The 19,276-nt window shown below is 41.6% G+C and overlaps 1 protein-coding gene across 2 annotated transcripts in view; it reads left to right on the top strand.

The window, feature by feature from the left end:
* Nucleotides 1-585: 585 nt before the first annotated feature.
* LOC134338219 (protein argonaute-4) overlaps nucleotides 586-19,276 on the top strand; it is an 81,516-nt gene continuing 62,825 nt past the window's right edge. For both annotated transcript variants that reach the window (XM_063033896.1, XM_063033895.1), the window contains exon 1: nucleotides 586-681. In XM_063033896.1, coding sequence (XP_062889966.1) covers nucleotides 663-681 — 19 coding nt within the window. In that variant the 5' untranslated portion in view covers nucleotides 586-662. The remainder of the gene's footprint in view (nucleotides 682-19,276) is intronic.

The following is a 19,276-nucleotide window of genomic DNA, read 5'->3' as shown; positions in this document are numbered from 1 at the left end:
AATGTTTATTTTCCTTTTATATCATCTCAATGTGTACTTAAGAATGTATAAATAATTGTAGTTTTATACATATAAAAAAATGGAAAAGGTTATGTGTGAAAAAAGTACATGATAATTGTGAATTCCTTATCCAAATAAAAATAAAATTAAAAAAAAGTTTTTGATATGCATATACTCTTCATGGGACTGTGATCTGAAAACTTCTTCAGCTTCTAAATGTTGCATATTATACTTCCAAACTGTCAGCCTTGGAGAGAAGAATGATAGAATTGGCGTTTCAATTCCATTACAGTAGTTATTATTTACCACTTCCCTTTCCTGTCATTTTGAACTATCATATACTTATCCACTTTACACAGATAAATTGCATTTATATTGTATCATTGCAAGTGCCCCAAGCAAATGTCCAGAAAAAGTAATCAACGACACTCTAGTTCCCCAAACTAAGTAATCCCGGTGAGATTCGAGTTGAGCATACAACTACTGTACGATTGGCCCCAGTTCTCATGCACGTGCACACGCGCGCGCCGTTTAAAGATCCCCAATCCGCGCACGCGTGTTGTAGGTGGGTTGTTAGGGACATGCGCATTATCTGTTCTGACTGAAGCGTCGTTTGGTGGGAGATCGGGTTCGATAGGTATCCGGAATCGGCGGCGACGGGAATGGAGCCAATGGCGCCAGGTAGGGACTCGGCTCGGGGAGGTTCGGGATTGCTTTAAAGGGAACTGTGGTAGGTAGCCCAGCCCTTGACAAAAGCCAGGGCATCGACGAGAAGTGGTTTGGGCCCGTGAAAGTGAGCGCTGCCTCGGCCCAGTTCGCAGCCACGCACAACCAGTATCGGGGTATGAGGGGAAAGGAAAGCCATGCAGTTTGTAATCACAGACAGTGCTTTGCCGGCTACAATTGATTATGTTTTCCGTACGTATGTTCGGGGATTGAGACTTGCCACGCTTTTCCCGAAGGGCAAAGGCCCTTTTAATCCTGCTGTCTGGCAAGCATGCACCTGAAGCCTGTTTGTAAACAAGCGAACGAAGGCAAAGCCAGAAAGTAGGCGCAAAGCCACCGTCCGGAGCAAGCGATTGCTGTGTATACCTGTTGTTTCCTTCCTCGTAGCTTGATGAAGAGGCGATTAGTCGGCAACTTGGGCTAGGTAGATGGATGAAATCGTGGGACGATTGGTTTAAGAGTTAGAGGAAGGAGAAAGTCCGGATTAATGAAAATAAATGAAGGTTGAATTCGCACAATGCTCGTAAATATTACGAACGTAGGTTGTGGTTTCTGAACACTGGGGTTAATGTTTATAAATAGATTTAACGAGTTGAATAGTTAAGTGGTGTGGGAACTTTAGTGGTTATTTAGAAGAACGTAACATCCGCTTCCAGTAGTCTAGTATAGAGGAACGGGCGAAATAATTCAACCTTCCATCTGATATACATTGCCTCAGTCTGTACCAAATGAGCGCATTTTGTTCAGCTTGGGCGATAATTGAATCATGACAGAAATACACTATTAGAGGAAGCCTGTTGCACGGGAATGAAATTAGGAAATGTTATGAAACTGTTTTTGCGTTTCTCTTTTGCGTTAACTCTTGTGTCGTTCCCTAAACTACCAAACACGGGATTCTAAAACGCAGGTATTGAGTGTAGACCAAGACATGTTTTTGCTCACGCAAATATTTAATTTTGAAATAAAGTTGTAGATTTTGCAGAAACACAAAAAAACTGGAGGAACTCAGCGAGTCAGGCAGGTTCTGTGGATGGAAATGGACAGACCATGTTTCCAGTCCAGACCCTTCATCAACAATGGGATGAAAAGAGATAGCCATATATTTTTTAAAAAGTTGAGGGGGAGGGTGGAGAAAGATCTGGTGGATGATAGGGGAACCAAATGAAGGAGGGTGTGTGATGTGTAGCTTGTGGATATATATTAGTTTAAAAATAATATTAAATGAACCTTTTTTTTTAGTTTACACTGGTCCTGGATATGTTTTGTAATGTAAATAAAATACCAAAGTCATTACTTTTAGCATTTCCCTGCTATTTGCAGCCACCACCACACATTTTACCATTACCAATTATGTCATTTCCATTCTGGTCTTTTATTTAAAGCTGAACAATGCTGTCTTTTGGTCATTGTTTTAGCTGTGTTTTGGAATTTCTTCCTATAAATTACATAGGGTTTTCTATTTTTACCACTAACTTGCATACCCTTGTTACCTGAAGCCAGGTCTTCTCCTTTTCTACTTTGGTGGTCTCTTAGGGTCGTGGATGACCTCCACACTATTTTTGTGGTTTATAGATAGCCAGAAGAGCATTTTGGGAGCCACAGAGTCCCCATTGATGAGGCAAGTGAGTGGATAGTTTGTGGGGTGGTGTGCTGCTTCTATTAATCCGCTGTCTCTGTGTACTTCCATAGAATGACCTTGATTCTCAATATCAGCAATTGCTCCTTTACTTTGAGCAATCATGTTTCAGAGGTTTTGAGGAATCTGAGGGTGTTCTACGTGAGACAAAGCAGCTTTTTGAATCTTCAGTGCTGAAGAGCCATCTATGGCCTAAATGGGCAAGACACCACTCCACTAACAGTTGAGAGCAGGTGTAATGCATCAGAAATGGACAGTCAATAACTGCTAGAAGTAATACTTCAGACACCTCTTCAACTGTCCTAATAGTGTCCTTGATCTTGTCCCATAGGCTACTTGAAGCAGCCTATTACCAATGAAGTGAAAAGATATAGGACAGTTCAGCACAGGAACAGGCCATTCGGCCCACAGTGTTGGCCCAACTAAAAAGCAAATCAAAAATACCCAAATACTAATCTCTCCTATCTACATCATGTCCATGTCCTTTCATCTTCCTTGCATCTATGTGCCTATCCAAATGTCTCTTAAAAGCCTATAATGTATTTATGTATTTCAGAATCAGAATCAGGTTTATTATCACTGGCATGTGTCGTTAAATTTGTTAGCAGTAGCAGTTCAATGCAATACCTAATATTAAAAAAGCAAAAATAAATTAAATTAAGTAAATCAATTACAGTATATGTATATTGAATAGATTAAAAATCATGCAAGAAGCAGAAATAATATATATTAAAAAAGTGAGGTAGTGTTCATAGATTCAATGTCTGTTTAGGATGGCAGAGGGGTATAAAGCTGTTCCTGAATCGCTGAGTGTGTGCCTTCAGGCTTCTGTATCTCCTACCTGATGGTAACAGTGAGAAAAGGGCATGCACTGGGCGCTGGGAGTCCTTAATAATGGACACAGACTTTTTGAGATACCGCTGCTTCAAGATGTCCTGGGTACTAAGATAGAGCCGACTAGACTTATGGCCCTCTGAAGCTTCTTTCGGTCCTGTGCAGTAGCACCCCCACCCCACACCAGACAGTGATGCAGCCTGTCAGAATGCTCTCCACAGTACATCCATAGAAATTTTTGAGTGTTTTTGTTGACATGCCAAATCTCTTCAAACTCCTGATGAAGTATAGTCGCTGTCTTGCCTTCTTTATAGCTGCATCGATATGTTGGGACCAGGTTAGGTCCTCGGAGATCTTGACACCCAGGAACTTGAATCTGTTCACTCTCTCCACTTCAGATCCCTCTGAGGATTGGTATGTGTTCCTTTGTCTTGCCCTTCCTGAAGTCTACAATCAACTCTTTTGTCTTACTGATGTTGAGTGCAAGGTGGTTGTTGCTGCAACACCACTCCCATTAGTTTGTATATCTCACTCTTGTATGCTCTCTCATCTCTATCTGAGCTTCTACCAACAATGGTTGTATCATCAACAAATTTAAGATAGTATTTGAGCTATGCCTTGTCCACATAGTCATGGGTATAGAGAGAGTAGAGCAGTGGGCTAGGCATACACTTCAGTGTTGGAGGAGATATTATCACCAATCTGTATGGATTGTGGTCTCTGGTTAGGAAGTAGAGGATCTATTTGCGGGGGGAGGTACAGAGGCCCAGGTTCTGCAATTTATCAATCAGGATTGTGGGAATGACGGTGTTAAATGCTGAGCTATAGTCAATGAACAGCATCCTGACGGAGGTGTTTGTACAGTCCAGATGACCTAAGGCCATGTTAAGAGCCATTGAGTTTATGTCTTTCATTGACCTATTGTGGCGATAGGCAAATGGGTCCAGGTCCTTGCTGAGGCAGGAGTTCAGTCTAGTCATGACTAACCTCTCATAGCATTTCACCACTGTAGATGTGAGTGCTACTGAGCGATAGTCATTAAGGCAGCTCATTATTCTTCTTGGGCACTGGTATAATTGTTTTCTTTTTGAAGCAAGTGGGAACTTCGGCCTGTAGCAGTGAGAGGTTGAAAATGTCCTTGAATACTCGTGCCATTTGGATGGCACAGGTTTTCAGTGCCTTACCAGGTACTCCATCGGGACCTTCCGCCTTGCGAGGGTTCACCCTCTTTAAAGACAGCCTCAGATTGGCCTCTGAGACAGAGATCACAGGATCACCAGGTGCAGCAGGGATCTTCACAGCTGCAGTTATATTCTCTCTTTCAAAGCGGGCATAAAAGGCATTGAGTTCATCTGGTAGTGTAGCATCGCTGTCATTTATGCTATTGGGTTTCGCTTTGTAGCAAGTAATGTCATGCAAACCCTGAGTTGCCAGAGTTGTTGTGCATTCAATGTCACCACCAACCTCGTTTGAAATTGTCTCTTCACCCTTGAAATAGCCCTCCGCAAGTCATACCTGGTTTTCTGGTACAGACCTAGGTCGCTAGACTTGAATGCTACAGATCTAGCCTTCAGCAGACAACGTACCTCCTGATCTATCCACAGCTTTTGGTTTGGGAATGTACAGCAAGCCTTTATAGGTACACACTCATCCACACAGGTTTTAATGAAGTCGGTAAAAGCTGAAGCATACTCATCCATTTTCAAAGATGAATCCCTGAATATGGTCCAGACCAACAATTCAAAGCAGGCCTGTATGCTCTCCTGTGCTTCCCTTGTCCATACCTTCTTGGTCCTCCCTACAATGTATTTGCCTCTACCACCATACCAGACATCACATTCTTGGCATCCACGTCTCTCTGAGTAAAAGATCACATCCCCCTTAAAACCATCCCCTCTCACCTTTAATGCATGCCCTCTGGTATTAGACACTTCAACCCTGGGAAAGATGCACTCTGTCCACTATCTATGCCTCTTGTAATCTTGTAAACCTCTTTCAGATATTCCTTCAGCGCCTGATGCTCTGGAGAAAACAGCCCGTTTATCTAGCCTCTCATGATAGTACGTGCCCTCTAAACCAGGCAGCATTCTGGTACACCTCTTCTACAATCTCTCCAAAGCCTCAAAATCCTTTCTGTAGTGGGACGACCAGAACTGTACGCAGTACTCTAGGTGTGGTCTAACCAGAGTTTTGTAGAGTTGCAACATAAGCTCCTGACTGTTGAACTTTATTTTGAAGCATTCTATAAGCCTTCTTAGCCACCGTAACGACTTGTGTAGCTACTTTCAAGGAGCTGTGAACTTGGATCCCAAGATCTCTCTGCTCTGCAACGCTGTTAAGGACCTTGCCCTTAACAGTGTACTGTAGACTGACTCTCTTGTATTCGCCTTACTGAGGTGCAACAGCTCATATTGAGTTAAACTCCATCTGCCATTTCTAAGCCAATATCTGCAACTGAACTATATTGTTCTATATTCTCTGCCAATCTTCTGCACAATCCACAACTCCACCGATCTTGCTATCATCTGCAATTTACTAACCAACCCATCTACATTTTCATCCAGGTCATTTATATGTATCCCAAACAGCAGAGGTCCCAACACGGATCCCTGCAGAATTCCACTAAGTACAGACCTCCAGCTTTATAAGTCACTTCAACCACCACCGTCTGTCTTCTATGCGCAAGCCAGTTCTGAATCCATACAGTCAATTCGCCGCAGATCCCATGCATCTTAATCTTATGGATTAGCCTCCCATGAGGGACTTTGTCAAATACCTTACTGAAATCCATGTACACAACATCCACTGCCCTACCCTCACTGATCTCTCTTGTCACCTAGTCAAAAAACTCAATCAAGTTGGTAAGGCACAACCTGCCACACGCAGAGCCACACATTGATTTGAGGAGTTTTGGCCACTGGGAGGTTGATCCCTTCTTAAATAGAGATACAACATTAGCCACTCATCAGTTCTCTGGGACCTCCCCTGGAGCTAGAGAGGACACAAAGATACTGGTCAAGGGACCAGCAATCTCGTCACTTGCCTCCTTCAATAACGAGATAAATCCCATCAGCCCCTGGGGACCTATCTACCTTAACACTCACTAGGATTCCTCCTCCTTGAACTCCCTAATGTATTTATTGTTATGTACCCCGTAACTGGGTTGCCAAACCAGCAGAAATGGAACACGTGTTGGAGTCTGTGATTACTAGGAACTAATAAAGTTTTATTAAAGAAATAAGTAATGCGGTACACTAATCGTAAGGATATAAATGTAACAGGTTAGCAATGATAGTATACACATGTACACAGAAATAGGGTAATAGGAATCAACCAAGCTCTATTGCAGTCTAGGGGTAAAATGATCAGTCTTAAGTGAAGCAGAGTTCAGTTCAGTCTAGTGCAGTTCGAAGTAATCGCTGTTGTTGTACCATTGGAGAGAGAGTGAGAGATGCAGTTGGTTTCAGGCAAACCTTTTCGATGCCTTCTGATCCAGCTGTGGTCACCGACTGTGACCCCTCCGTTCCGGATGCAATCGTTCTTCCATGGTGAACCTGGCACCCAGGCAAGGACGGACACACACCAGGTTCCCACCAGTCGTACCTTTACACTCTGTGAGCCTCTGACCGATTCCCGCGAACCGGTCCTCCAAACTTCCACCACCTTGTGGGGCACACTGCTCTTTCCAGGGTCTCGTGGCGTGTGTCCCGTGCCTTAGCAAACCTACTATTTTTATCCCCCTGCTGGGATATCACCTGTCCATCAAACTTCAAACAGTTCAGGTTCAAAGCAAACGGCCTGTCGCAGACGCCAACATCAGAATTGTGTTTCTTTCTCGTTAATCTCTCTCTTCTCTCTTATTAGCATTTTGAATGTTTCTCCATTGTCTTCCATTATCTCTCTCATTAGCATCATCCGTCCTGCAGCTCTGCTTGGCGTCACACATGACATTATACACTCAGCACTGATCTCCTGATCCTTCATATCCCTTTCCGTAGTAAATACTGAAGCAAAGTACTCAATAAGTACCTCACTCACATTCTCTGCATCCAAGCAAATGTTCTCCCCCTTTATTTTTGAGTGGTCCCACCCTCTCCTTAATTATCCTCTTACTCTTGAACTATGTATAGAATGCCTTGGGATTCACCTTAATCCTACTTGCCAGGAACTTTTCATGGCCCCTCGTGTCTTTCCTAATTCCCTCCCTTAGTTCTTTTCTGGCTTTTTTATACTCCTCAGGTTTGATTCTAACTTCAAAAGCTTTACATACTTTTCCTTTTCCTTCATATCTCTAGACATCTATAGTTCAATAGTTCCATTTAATATCGGAGAATGTATGCAAAATACAACCTGAAATTCTTGGTCTTCGCAGACACCTACGAAAACAGAAGAGTACCCCAAAGAATGAATGAGAATAAAACCGTTAGAACCCCAAATCCCCCTACTTCCCCTTCCCACACACAAGCAGCAACAAAGTATCAACTCTCCCCCTCCCCCTCACTTCAGCAAAAAAGCATCAGCACCAACCATCCACCAAGCAAGCAATAGCAATGCCCCCAAGAGAGCCCATGATCTGCAGAAAAAGTAAACGTTCCCTCAACCAATTCGACATGCCACAGGTGCTCCTCTTCCTAATAAAGGAGCAGAGAGGTGTCACACAGTGCAAGGGGAGACCAGCGAAAGCAAACATCTCACTGATTTACGGTGATAAAGTCTGTTGTGTCACTTTTCAGAGTTCTCCAACTTGAGAATTGGCAATGTACTCTTCCCCCACAAATGAGAGAGAGAGAGCAGTTCATCAAGTACAGACACCTGACTGCTGATCCGCTATTCTGGATTTTCTGTTTCCTCCCACAATGCTTCAGTTGGTGGCCTCAGCATAGAATCAGCTCATCCATAGGGCCACGAAGCCTTGGAACCCTAAAGGCACACTCTTCTGCTAGGTCAAGCCCTTGGGATATCGAAAAATGGTCAGTCAGTGAGCCCCAGGAGTGGGTCCCATTGCCACAAAGAACCACAATTTGAGTGCAATTTGAGTGGGGCACTAATAGAACCCATCCACCTTTAAAAAGAGGGAAAAAAAGAGACATTAGAGGTAGAAATTAAGCTGTTTCTGCAGATGAGCTCAAAGAACCTCCTTGAGGTTCTCTTATCTTTCCATCTCCATCCTTCCTTCTAACAGGAACATACTTTTCCTTTCCAAAGACCTTACCAAAATGTAAAAAACTAATAAGGCCTTGAGAGCGAGCAGTATACTTGCAAAATATTAAAAAATTTTTTTTTGAAGAAGCAACTAAAAACTTAGATGAGAGTAGGGCAGGGAACGTTGGTGGTTGGACTTTAGCAAAGCCTTCAACAAGGTCCCACACGGTAGGCTGGTCTGGAAGGTTAGATCGCTTAGAATCAAGGGAAAGGTGGTTAGATTATGAGAACACTCAGTCCTCTCTTATTGTCATTTAGAAATGCATAAATGCATTAAGAAATGATACAATGTTTCTCCAGAGTGATATCACAGAAAACAGGGCAAACCAAAGACTAACACTGACAGAACCACATAATTATAACATATAGTTACAGCAGTGCAAAGTAATACCATAATTTGATGAAGAACAAACCATGGGCACGGTAAAAAAAAGTCCCAAAAGTCCCCGAGTCGATTGACTCCCGAGTCCCCGATAGCAGGTGGCAAAAGGGAGAAACTCCCTGCGATAAACCTCCAGGCACCGTCGACTTGCTGATGCCTTGGAAGCAGCCGACACTGAGTCCATCCGTCCGAAAACTTTGAGCCTCCGACCAGCCCTCCGATACAGCCTCCCGAGCGCCATCCTCTGCCGAGCACCTTCGACCTCGCCCCGGCTGCTGAAACACGCAAAGCGGAGGATTTCGGAGCCTTCTGCTCCGGAGATTCTGGTTACCACACAGTAGCAGAAGCAGCAGCAGCGAAGCGGTTGTTTCAGAAGTTTCCAGATGTTCATCCGTACTCTCACGTCTGTCTCCATCAAATCAGGATTGTGCACAGTCCCCTACTTGACAGATAACGGATATTCATCACCGGAAAGGCCCCGCACGCTGCCGTCGCGCTGCCATCTTCTCGCATTAAAATTTAGTTTGGAGGTAGGAAGCAGAGCAAGGTGGTTGAAGGTTATTTCTCTGAATGGAGGCTGGTGATTAATGGTGTGCTGCAGTATTCAGCGTTGGGACCCTTATTTGTTATTTATATAAATAATTTAAATGCAAATAAACAATGCTTGGTAAGTATGTTTGTGGATAAAATGAAATTAGGAGGTGGCATTGTTGAAGAAGGTTACCGTAGATTACAAAGCAATCTTCATCAGTTTGGGAAGTGGGCCAAGGAGCAGCAAATTAATTTCAATACAGATAAGGGTGAGTTGATGCATTTTGGAAAGTCACACCAAGTAGGTCTTGTACTGTGAGTGGTAGGGCCCTAGGAAGTGTAATGGAACAGAGGGATATAGGAGTACGAGTGCATAGTTCATTGAAAGTGGTATCACAGATGAACAGGATGATGAAGGAAGAATATTTAATATGCTGGCCTTAATCAAGGCATTGAGTAAAGGAGTTGCACAAATAGTTGGTGAGGGTACTTGGAGTGTTGTGTGCAGTTTTGGTCACCATATTATAGTTAAGATGTGGTTAAACTGGAAAGATGCAGAAAAGATTTACAAGGATGTTGCCAGAGCTAGTTGGCTTGACGTGTAGGGTGAAGTTGGCCAGCCTAGGTCTTTATTCCTTGGAACGTAGGAACTTGGGTGACCTTAGAAATGTTTAAAAAGGTGAATGTTAACTGTTTTTTCCCCCCAGGGTAGGGCAATCTAAAACTAGGCAGCATCGATTTAGGGTGGGAGGAGAAAGATTTAAAAGGTACCTAAGTGGCAAATTTTTCATGCAGAAGATTGTGAATATGTGTGATGATCTGTCAGGAAGTGATTGAGGCAGGTAAAATAGTATGATTTAAGAAACACTTGAATAGATTCGTGGATGGCTGGGACTTAGAAGGATCTAAGCTGAACACAGGAAATTGGGCCAATTGGTTTGAGTGGCGCCAATTTCGACATGGACTTGTTGGACTGAAGGACCTGTATCTGCACTGTATTGCGATATTGACTATTTTAAAAACATTTTAACTTTTTTTTAAAGTTGCATCTGCAATTTTATAGTCTGCTTATGGGAAGGGGAGGACATACCAAGGGATCTCAGAAGTGGTGACCATGATCATCATCAAGAAAGGAGATAAACCTGACTCTGCCAACTACAGAGGCATCTCACTGCTGTCTGCCACCAGGAAATGTTAACACCACAGACCTCCTTAACTTCAACTACCCAGTGGCCAAAGCTCCTGAAATCATTGTATGGATTCTGACAATTTAAAAGTTGATATGATTTTCACAGTGTAGCAACTACAGGAAAATTTCAAAGAGCAGCGTGAGCTACAATACATGTCCGTTAATTTTATTAAAGCATCTGACTCCATAAACTGGGAGGGTATTTAAAGCACCCTCCTTAAATTTTGACTATTCTTATTCCAGTGTGGACTGTGACTCAGTTTGTGGAATTCTTGCACGTGATTTAATGTTGCGTTATCTTCTTTAGAATGAGTGAATGCAAAAGGTGCCATGGCACTAAATTGAAAATGCGATGGGGCATTCTATTGCTGCAGTGGCTGATATTTTGTTGTTCAACTAGCACCCCTGAAATTGATTAGTCATTATTACATTGCTGTTTATATGGGTTTGCTGCATTTTGTACTTTCCAGAGTAATTTAGGCTGTAACTGCTTTACTGGAGCAATGTATCCAAAATTTTGGATACTTCATTCAGGAAAACCCTGAACAACTGTTGAATCACATCTGCTCTACCACTAAAGTAGTCAGTAGATATATTAAAAAGATAGATCAAGGCCATAAGCATTCATTCAGTCAATTTGTTGCTTTAAAAACCTCATTTAGTTTATTGAAGATTCATCCATCAGCTATTTGAAGTTACAGCCCAATGCTGATGATGAAATAATCAATTAATTACAAAAGAAACATCATCCTATGCTCCAGATTCTCAATAACTATGTTTCAGTTGCTGGTTGTAAGGCAAAGGTTTTGTGATATGTTTGTAACAATTTAATAAAAGGTTTTTGTTCAGGCTTTAGCTGATGTCGAATAAACTCTTCTTGACTTCCTGCTGGGTACCGATATTATAACCGATATTTCAATGACAAAATTCTGCTATCTTCATCAGGGATGATGCCTGGGCATGTCCAGTCTGGTGGTATTTATACCCCCGTAGTCCATCCCGCCTGATTGGTCAGTCCTCATCTAGTCAGGTTTCTGCTCTCCCACCTTGTTTACAATCGAATTCCAGTTCTTACTTCATTGCAGTTGCTACACTGTTCTTGACTTAAAGATCTTACTCCAAGTAAGAACTGGAATTTGATTGTAAATAAGTACATAATTCTGAGAAAACTAATAAAGATAAATGGTAAGAGGCCTTCTGTGGTTAAAGGGTGAAGAATTTAAGGCTTAGATTTAATAAAGGTTTGGACATTTCACACTAAGGTGAGCACTCCAAGGTAGAGAATTCTTAAGATGTACAAAGGAAATTGGCTTCTTTTACAAGTCCAACATTTTATCTGAATCTATGCTCCAAGTTCAAAACCATTTAATACGTACTCTTCTCATCGGTATCAGAAATGTATGTTTCAATAAAATCAAACAACAGGAATTCTGCAGATGCTGGAAATTCAAGCAACACACATCAAAGTTGCTGGTGAACGCAGCAGGCCAGGCAGCATCTATAAGAAGAGGTACCGTCGACGTTTCAGGCCGAGACCCTTCGTCAGGACTAACTGAAGGAAGAGTGAGTAAGGGATTTGAAATTCAAATCCCTTACTCACTCTTCCTTCAGTTAGTCCTGACGAAGGGTCTCGGCCTGAAACGTCGACGGTACCTCTTCCTATAGATGCTGCCTGGCCTGCTGCATTCACCAGCAACTTTGATGTGTGTTGTTTCAATAAAATCACCTATGTTCTTCAGGTGAAGGACAAACTTTACCAATCTCTTTTCAAAAAGATAGTGATCTCATTTTAGTAATTCTTTCCGAGAATCTACAGTTGCTTTCCAGTCATGTGCACCAAAGTGGATTTCCAGCATTTTCCCCATGTTAGGCTCCATCAGACTTTACCGTATTGCTCACTTCACCTGTCTAGCTCCTTGCAGACGATGACTTCTCACACCTACCTTTGGTTATAAACCTGAATGCAATATCCAGCCCATCCCCAGGTACAAATGGGTTCAGTTTTTACGGGCATCCTTGACTTGATTTTTTGTTCACAAGGCTGAAAATACGTAAAATATGTTAAATGTACCTCCACCGTATTGCAATGAATAGTATTAAAAGTATGCAAGACCGATGAGAAAGAACAATTACTAAAAGTAGAGAGAGAGTTCCGCCATATGTCAGAGCAATGATGTATATATATCATACTATGGGAACTCATTCATATGTATGAGTGACTGTAAGTCAGGTGATGATAACCTGGGGGCAGCCTGTATTGGGTCTTTTTATCTTGATTATTAAAATGGCTGGTAACCACTTGGCAATCTGGAAGCATCTTTATTTCTGTTATTTAACTACGCCCCTGTACACAGTAATAACATGTACATAAAATACTCATTCTTTTGATGTCAAATGTTACAGAGTCTTGTCTTCCAAACTACTTTTGTCCATTTGGTGTGCCCAGTCTGCATGAGGATTGAAATTCTCATGATTATTGTTGACCTTTGTTATAAATTTAATTAATCAATACACTTTCCACCAAAAATGCTTTTTGTCTCATGTCATTCTGTATTTTCCCACTCCACTTCACCAATTGATGCTAATCTCTTTAATGGATAGATTTTTCCATATAACTAACTTTGTCATTGTTTATTGTCATAGCAATATCCGTTCACCTTGATGCCTATAAAATCAAATCCATTGATTTTCCAGTTCTGCCAGTAGTTTATGTAACAGCTTTTTAATTGTAGGCTAGTTATCACTCTGTCAGACATCCCACCTCTCCCGGAAGTTCCGGGAGTCTCCCACATATCGATAGTGGCTTCCTGACACCTGAAATTATATGCAATATCCTGGAAATAGATTTTTTTGAGAGGGAGGGGGAGAGCGAGCATCCTGATTGGTCTCTCTTCATGCTAAGAGTGGTCCCCCAACCACCACTATGATTTGGCGATATGAAACGATATGAGTCAGCATGCACCTTTCCTCATTCCCTGTCACGCACTGTTGAATTTTAACGCACGCGAGGTCATCAGTGACCTAAGACATGCAAAGGAATGGGTCCGTGACCCATTTGTGAATGTCCCTGGTGAATCATCCATGTCAGCACGGGGAAAAGATCAACTCCTCGAGCTTGCAAATGACAATAGGCTGAAAAGTATGTTTGACTTAACATCTCTGCCGGCGTTCTGGATCAAAGTCAAGGCTGAATATCCTGAGATAGCCACAGAAGCACTGAAAACGTTGCTTCCATTTCCAACATATTTCTGTGAAGTGGAGTTTTCTGCAGTGAATGCAACGAAAACTAAATTGCGGAATAGACTGGACATAAGGAACCCCCTTCGAGTATCGCTGTCTCCCATCACCCCTCTATAGGACCGTGTTGTTGCAGGTAAACAAGCCCAGGGCTCCCACTGATTCAGCGATATTGGTGTGTTGCAATGATTTTATATGTTCATACAAGGAAAATACTTGCTGTGTGTTTAATATCCAAACGTTACTTAAAATGTTATGATGCTACTGACTTATAAGTGACTTATCAGTGGTCCCCAATTTCCGGGCCGCAAAGAATGCAGCGGTGGCCGGAACGCACCCAGCACATCTTTAAGAAAAAAGCCAAAATAAACAAGCTAATTGATTAGGTGCCACCTGGCACCTAATCAATTAGCTTGTTTTTTTCAGCTTTTTTCTTAAAGAATGCTGGGTGCGTTCTGGCTACTGCTGTCCCACTGCATTCTTCACAGCAATGAATCGGTTCGCGGCCTGGAGGTTTGGGACCACTGTTATACTGTAATTGACTTATCACTACATTCATGCAAGGAAAATAATGCGCTGTGTTTAATATTAAATTCGTTAGATAAACCCCTTTAGAAATGAAATTGAGTGTATCAGCCACTTGCAAGTGACTTATAGTTGACTTATCACCTATATTCCTGTCGCATTTAACACCTCTCCCCCTCCCCCCCCATTGGCCAGTCCGCAAGAATATCGTCAATATTAAACAGGTCCGCGGTGTTAAAAAGGTTGGGGATCCCTGATTTAAACTAGCTGGCTAGCTGCCAAGGAGCTACGCTATTGATGTCCCACGTGATGAGGCCAAACTCCCTGTAGACTTGCTTAAAGTTGTAATAGAATAAACATGAATATATAATATAAGTATATATTTTAATGTCACATTTGCTGCATATACCCAACTTGGTTTACAGATTAGACAAAATCACTAAACAAAGTATTACATACACCCTTGGAGGTTGGGGGGGGTGGATATGGGGTTGCGGGGGCGGGGGGTGCTGCTAACCTCCCTGAAATGAGTTTTTGCAGGGTGGGATGTCTGCTCTGCTTCTTGCCAAAATTGTGACCTTTCTGTACGGTCTTGATTTTTCTCATTAAATATATAATTCTTCTTCCATCTGAACCCCTTCTCCTTGCCCATCATCTTTAATTTGATTGGTTCAAGGCACAGGTTCCCAACTTTTTTTATGCCATGAACCCCCACCATTAACTGAGGGGTGTGTGGACCCCAGGTTGGGACCCCTTGGTTTAAGGCCTGTTCGACAATCTCCAGTTATCCAGTTCATCAACGAACTGATTCCTAACCCAGTTTAAGTAGAGCCTGTCATCAGTATTTTCCTCTCTGCTGATGCAAGTGTTTAATGAATTGAAATCCAGTCTTGCTGTACTATTCAATTCTGATTGTAACTTAATTTTCATATTAATGTGTTTCTGAGCATTTAGGGGATGTGTTTTTTTTAAACAGATGCCTCCAGAAGCAAGTTTGTCAGTAATTTGTTACGCCCACCTAAATGTAATGATGTTGAGACATCAAGCTGCATGTTTTTATTATGTTCATTTTAATAGGAAGTAAATGTCACTGACAAGGTCAGTATTCAACGGCTAGCTGTCATTGTTCTTGAAGATGATAGTGAGCAGCTGCTATGGCTTTTGAGGTGAAGATGCATACCTCAGCTTTGAGATTGAGGTGAACTTGTAGGTTGTGGATCTTTTTGTTGCTGATAGTAAATTTGAGAAACACGGTTGAAGAAGCCATCACAAAGTGCTGTAGTGCATTTTATGCATGTTGCACTGATGATAGGAGCAATGACTGAACTGTTGTGGGATGGGGTGATGATCAACCAGAGTGATCTTGGTTTCTATTCTTTAGTTTCCTCATCATCACCCTCTGGATACTATCAAGAATCAATTTTTGGTTGGCATTTATTTGAGTGTCCAAATAAGAGAGGATTTTTCATTTATGCTCCCAAATTAGCTTCTTAAATTGTTAAGTGGCTTTGGGGTATCAGGTGCAGGATACTTGACCTTTTGCCTGTGATTAATAGCTGCAAAATAATTCAATAAGAGGAATCCCCTTTTAAAACCTCTAGTGAATGGTATTGGTTACAAGTGGAGGTTTTACTGTACAATGTCTCTTACTGAGCTATGTAGATAGAGAATATAACGTACAGTATTTATTAAGTTCTTTCCATAATACTGCTTGAGTTAATGTTATGGGGGAAGTACAGTTGGCCCTCCTTATCCACGAGTTCTGCATGTGTGAATTCAACCAACCGCGAATCGAGAAAACCCGCAAGTGCTCTTCCAGCACTTGTTGTTCGAACATTTACAGACTTTTTTTCTTGTCATTATTCCCAAAGCAATGCAGTATAACAACTATTTTACATAGCATTTACATTGTATTAGGTATTATAAGTAATCTAGAGATGATTTAAAGTATACGGGAGGATGTGCGTAGGTTATCGTGGATTGGGATCGAAAAAAATCCGGACATTCCCTTACTAAGTAAGTCGGAACAGGTACATCCGGTATTATTTAGCATCAGTTAGTCAAACGTTTGTCTTAGTATATAGTATATATTTTACCTTTCTATGCGTATAAAACACTTAAGAAACATATGTTTCAGTGCCGGGCTCGGGAATGGAAATTCCCAAGTTCGATCCAGTGACAGATTGCTCCCGAGCATGTTCCGCATCCATGCCGGGCTGATGTAGAGAATCAAAAACCCAAAACCCAATAAATAAACCAATGTGTTGCTTAGTAATAATTGTAGCTTTCATCGGGGCAGGGCCTTTCTCACTTTATCCTTTAAAATTGTTCCAGTCGTTGACTGACTGTAGCCTAGCGCTTTTCCAATGACAGATGGCGTTTCACCTCTTTCTGATTGCTTTATTATTTCCACTTCATTTTAAATCGTGATTATTTTCGTGAACAGAAACACTGTGGATTCAGAGCTGTGCCGCCGGGTCCTAATGTCCACCACACTGAGACAGGTTAAGTAAGGTCCGGAGTTCCGCTGGGTCCTGAGGTCCACCATATTTAGACAGGTTGAACAAGGGACTTGAGTATCTGCATTTTTTGGTATCCGCGAGGGGTCCCAGAACCAATCCCTCGCGGATAGGGAGGGCCGACTGTACTGCAAGCCTTTCTGTCCATTATCTAATGACCCATGTTGTAATTGTGAGAGCAGAATCACACTTAGCTCTGCAGTCACCCTGCGCCCCTCTGTCATAAAATAATCGATCAGTACCTTTTGCTGTAACGGATCACCCATGTAAGAGCACCTGGACCTGATGCTGCTTATATTCTGACTGTCCATAACCTATCAAGCTCTAATTTAACATTGTCCATTCTTTTGCATGCCTGATGTTTTTTGTAATGTTTATGAAGGACTGTTGAAATTGACGGAAATGAAATGTAGAAGCTGATTGATTTTTCTGTTAAAGGTTGACTTCAATAAAAGGAAATTATTTAAGTTAACAGCAAGCAGTCTTAAGTTTTTTTTCTTACACATCTTCTAACAAATAAGATAGTAAAATTTTGAAGAAGTGTAAGAAATATTACGCTTTTAGGAACTAACTGTTGGGAAATATTCTAATATTATGTAATGCTTGATTGTATCAATTGGGTTCATGATTAGCGTTCATTGTCCAAAAAAAAGGATTAACTTTGGTTAAAGAAGCCTTTGTAGATCAGTAGGATAAAAAGCAGATTCCAAAGGATTTTAAAAGTTGAAAAGTAGCTTATGAGTGTTTGAAATCTTAATGAAGAGCTGTTTTCTGAAAATAAGTAATTACTTAATAGAAAAAGATATTCAAAATTCACAAAGGATTTCTGGAATGTTACAGAATAATTGTTTCTCTCTGGTTTTCAATGTAAAGAATCTAGATAATGAAGGGCAAATACACAATATGGATCAAGGGGGCATGGGTCAGTATTCCAGGTAGCATATTTTAGCAGGGTCAAGCAATTATTGTTTAAGGCAGCGGTCCCCAACCACCGGGCCGCAAAGCGTGTGCTACCAGGCCGCGAGGAAACGATATGATTTGGCGATATGAGTCAGCTGCACCTTTCCTCATTCCCTGTCATGCCCACTGTGGAGCTTGAACGCACGCGAGGTCATTACACATGTGAGGTCATTACCTGCGCGTCATGCTTGTCTGCGCGGGAAGGAGATCAACTCCTCGAGCTTGCAGATAATGGTGGGCTGAAAAGTATGTTTGACATAACATCTCTGCCGGCATTCTGGATCAAACTCAAGGCTAAATATCCTGAGATAGCCACGAAAGCACTGAAAACGTTGCTTCCATTTCCAACATATCTCTGCAATGAATGCAACGAAAACTAAATTGCGGAATAGACTGGACATAAAGGAACCCTCTTCGAGTATTGCTGTCTCCCATCACCCTTTGATGGGACTGTCTTGTTGCAGGGAAACAAGCCCAGGGCTCCCACTGATTCAGCGATATTGGTGTGTTGCAATGATTTTATATGTACATATGGGGAAAATATGTGGTGTGTTTAATATCCAAACGTTACTGAAAATGTTATGATGCTATTGACTTAAAAGTGACTTATATAACCATATAACAATTACAGCACGGAAACAGGCCATCTTGGCCCTTCTAGTCCATGCCGAACGCTACTCTCACCTAGTCCCATCAACCTGCACTCAGCCCATAACCCTCCATTCCTTTCCTGTCCATATACCTATCCAGTTTTTCTTTAAATGATAATATCGAACCTGCCTCTACCACTTCTACTAGAAGTTCATTCAACACTTATTTCAAGCTCCCGTCCTCCCCGATAATTGACTTATCACTGTATTCATGCGAGGAAAATATGCGCTGCATGTTTAATATTAAATTCGTTAGATAAACCCGTTTAGAAACGGAATTGAGTGTATTAGCCATTTATCAGCTATATTCCGGTCGTGATTAACTCGCCAAACACGATTTGTAGAAAAAATTGGCACGAGCGCACTGGTGCCCGCACAAGGCTTCATGGTCATTGTAGTCTTCTTCTGGGTAAGCTCAACGTATTTGACTGCTACTCTTGTCCGTTGGCAACCCTACCCTCACCCCCCCCCCCCCGGTCGGCCAGTCTGCAAGAATATTGTCAATATTAAACTGGTCCGCAGTGCAAAAAAGGGTTGGGTTTAAGGCATTTCCTTTACTGTTTGGATTTTCTTGTCAGATGCGTATGAATGAAAACTTTGTTTTACTGTAATTGCCTTTGTAAAGCTGATAAAGGAATTGTTTTAAAACCTGAACTGATAGTATTACAAAGAGAGGTGGACATTTTGATAATAGTAATATCTTAACTGGAGCGACTAAAGAAAATTGTTTTCTGAGAGAGTTGCTTTTTACCACTTAGACCAATTTACCAAAATATCTTGACATTAATAGTTTGCATTGCAAATGTTTCTTCCAATTCCTAAAGTTTTTTTCCATTGAATTTAAAAACATTTTTTTTACACAAATGGGTGCATTTTGCATCATAT

Source organism: Mobula hypostoma, chromosome 26 (genome assembly GCF_963921235.1).
Source record: "Mobula hypostoma chromosome 26, sMobHyp1.1, whole genome shotgun sequence".
NCBI classification, from domain to species: Eukaryota; Metazoa; Chordata; class Chondrichthyes; order Myliobatiformes; family Myliobatidae; genus Mobula; species Mobula hypostoma.
This window is presented reverse-complemented; position numbering and strand designations above follow the sequence as displayed.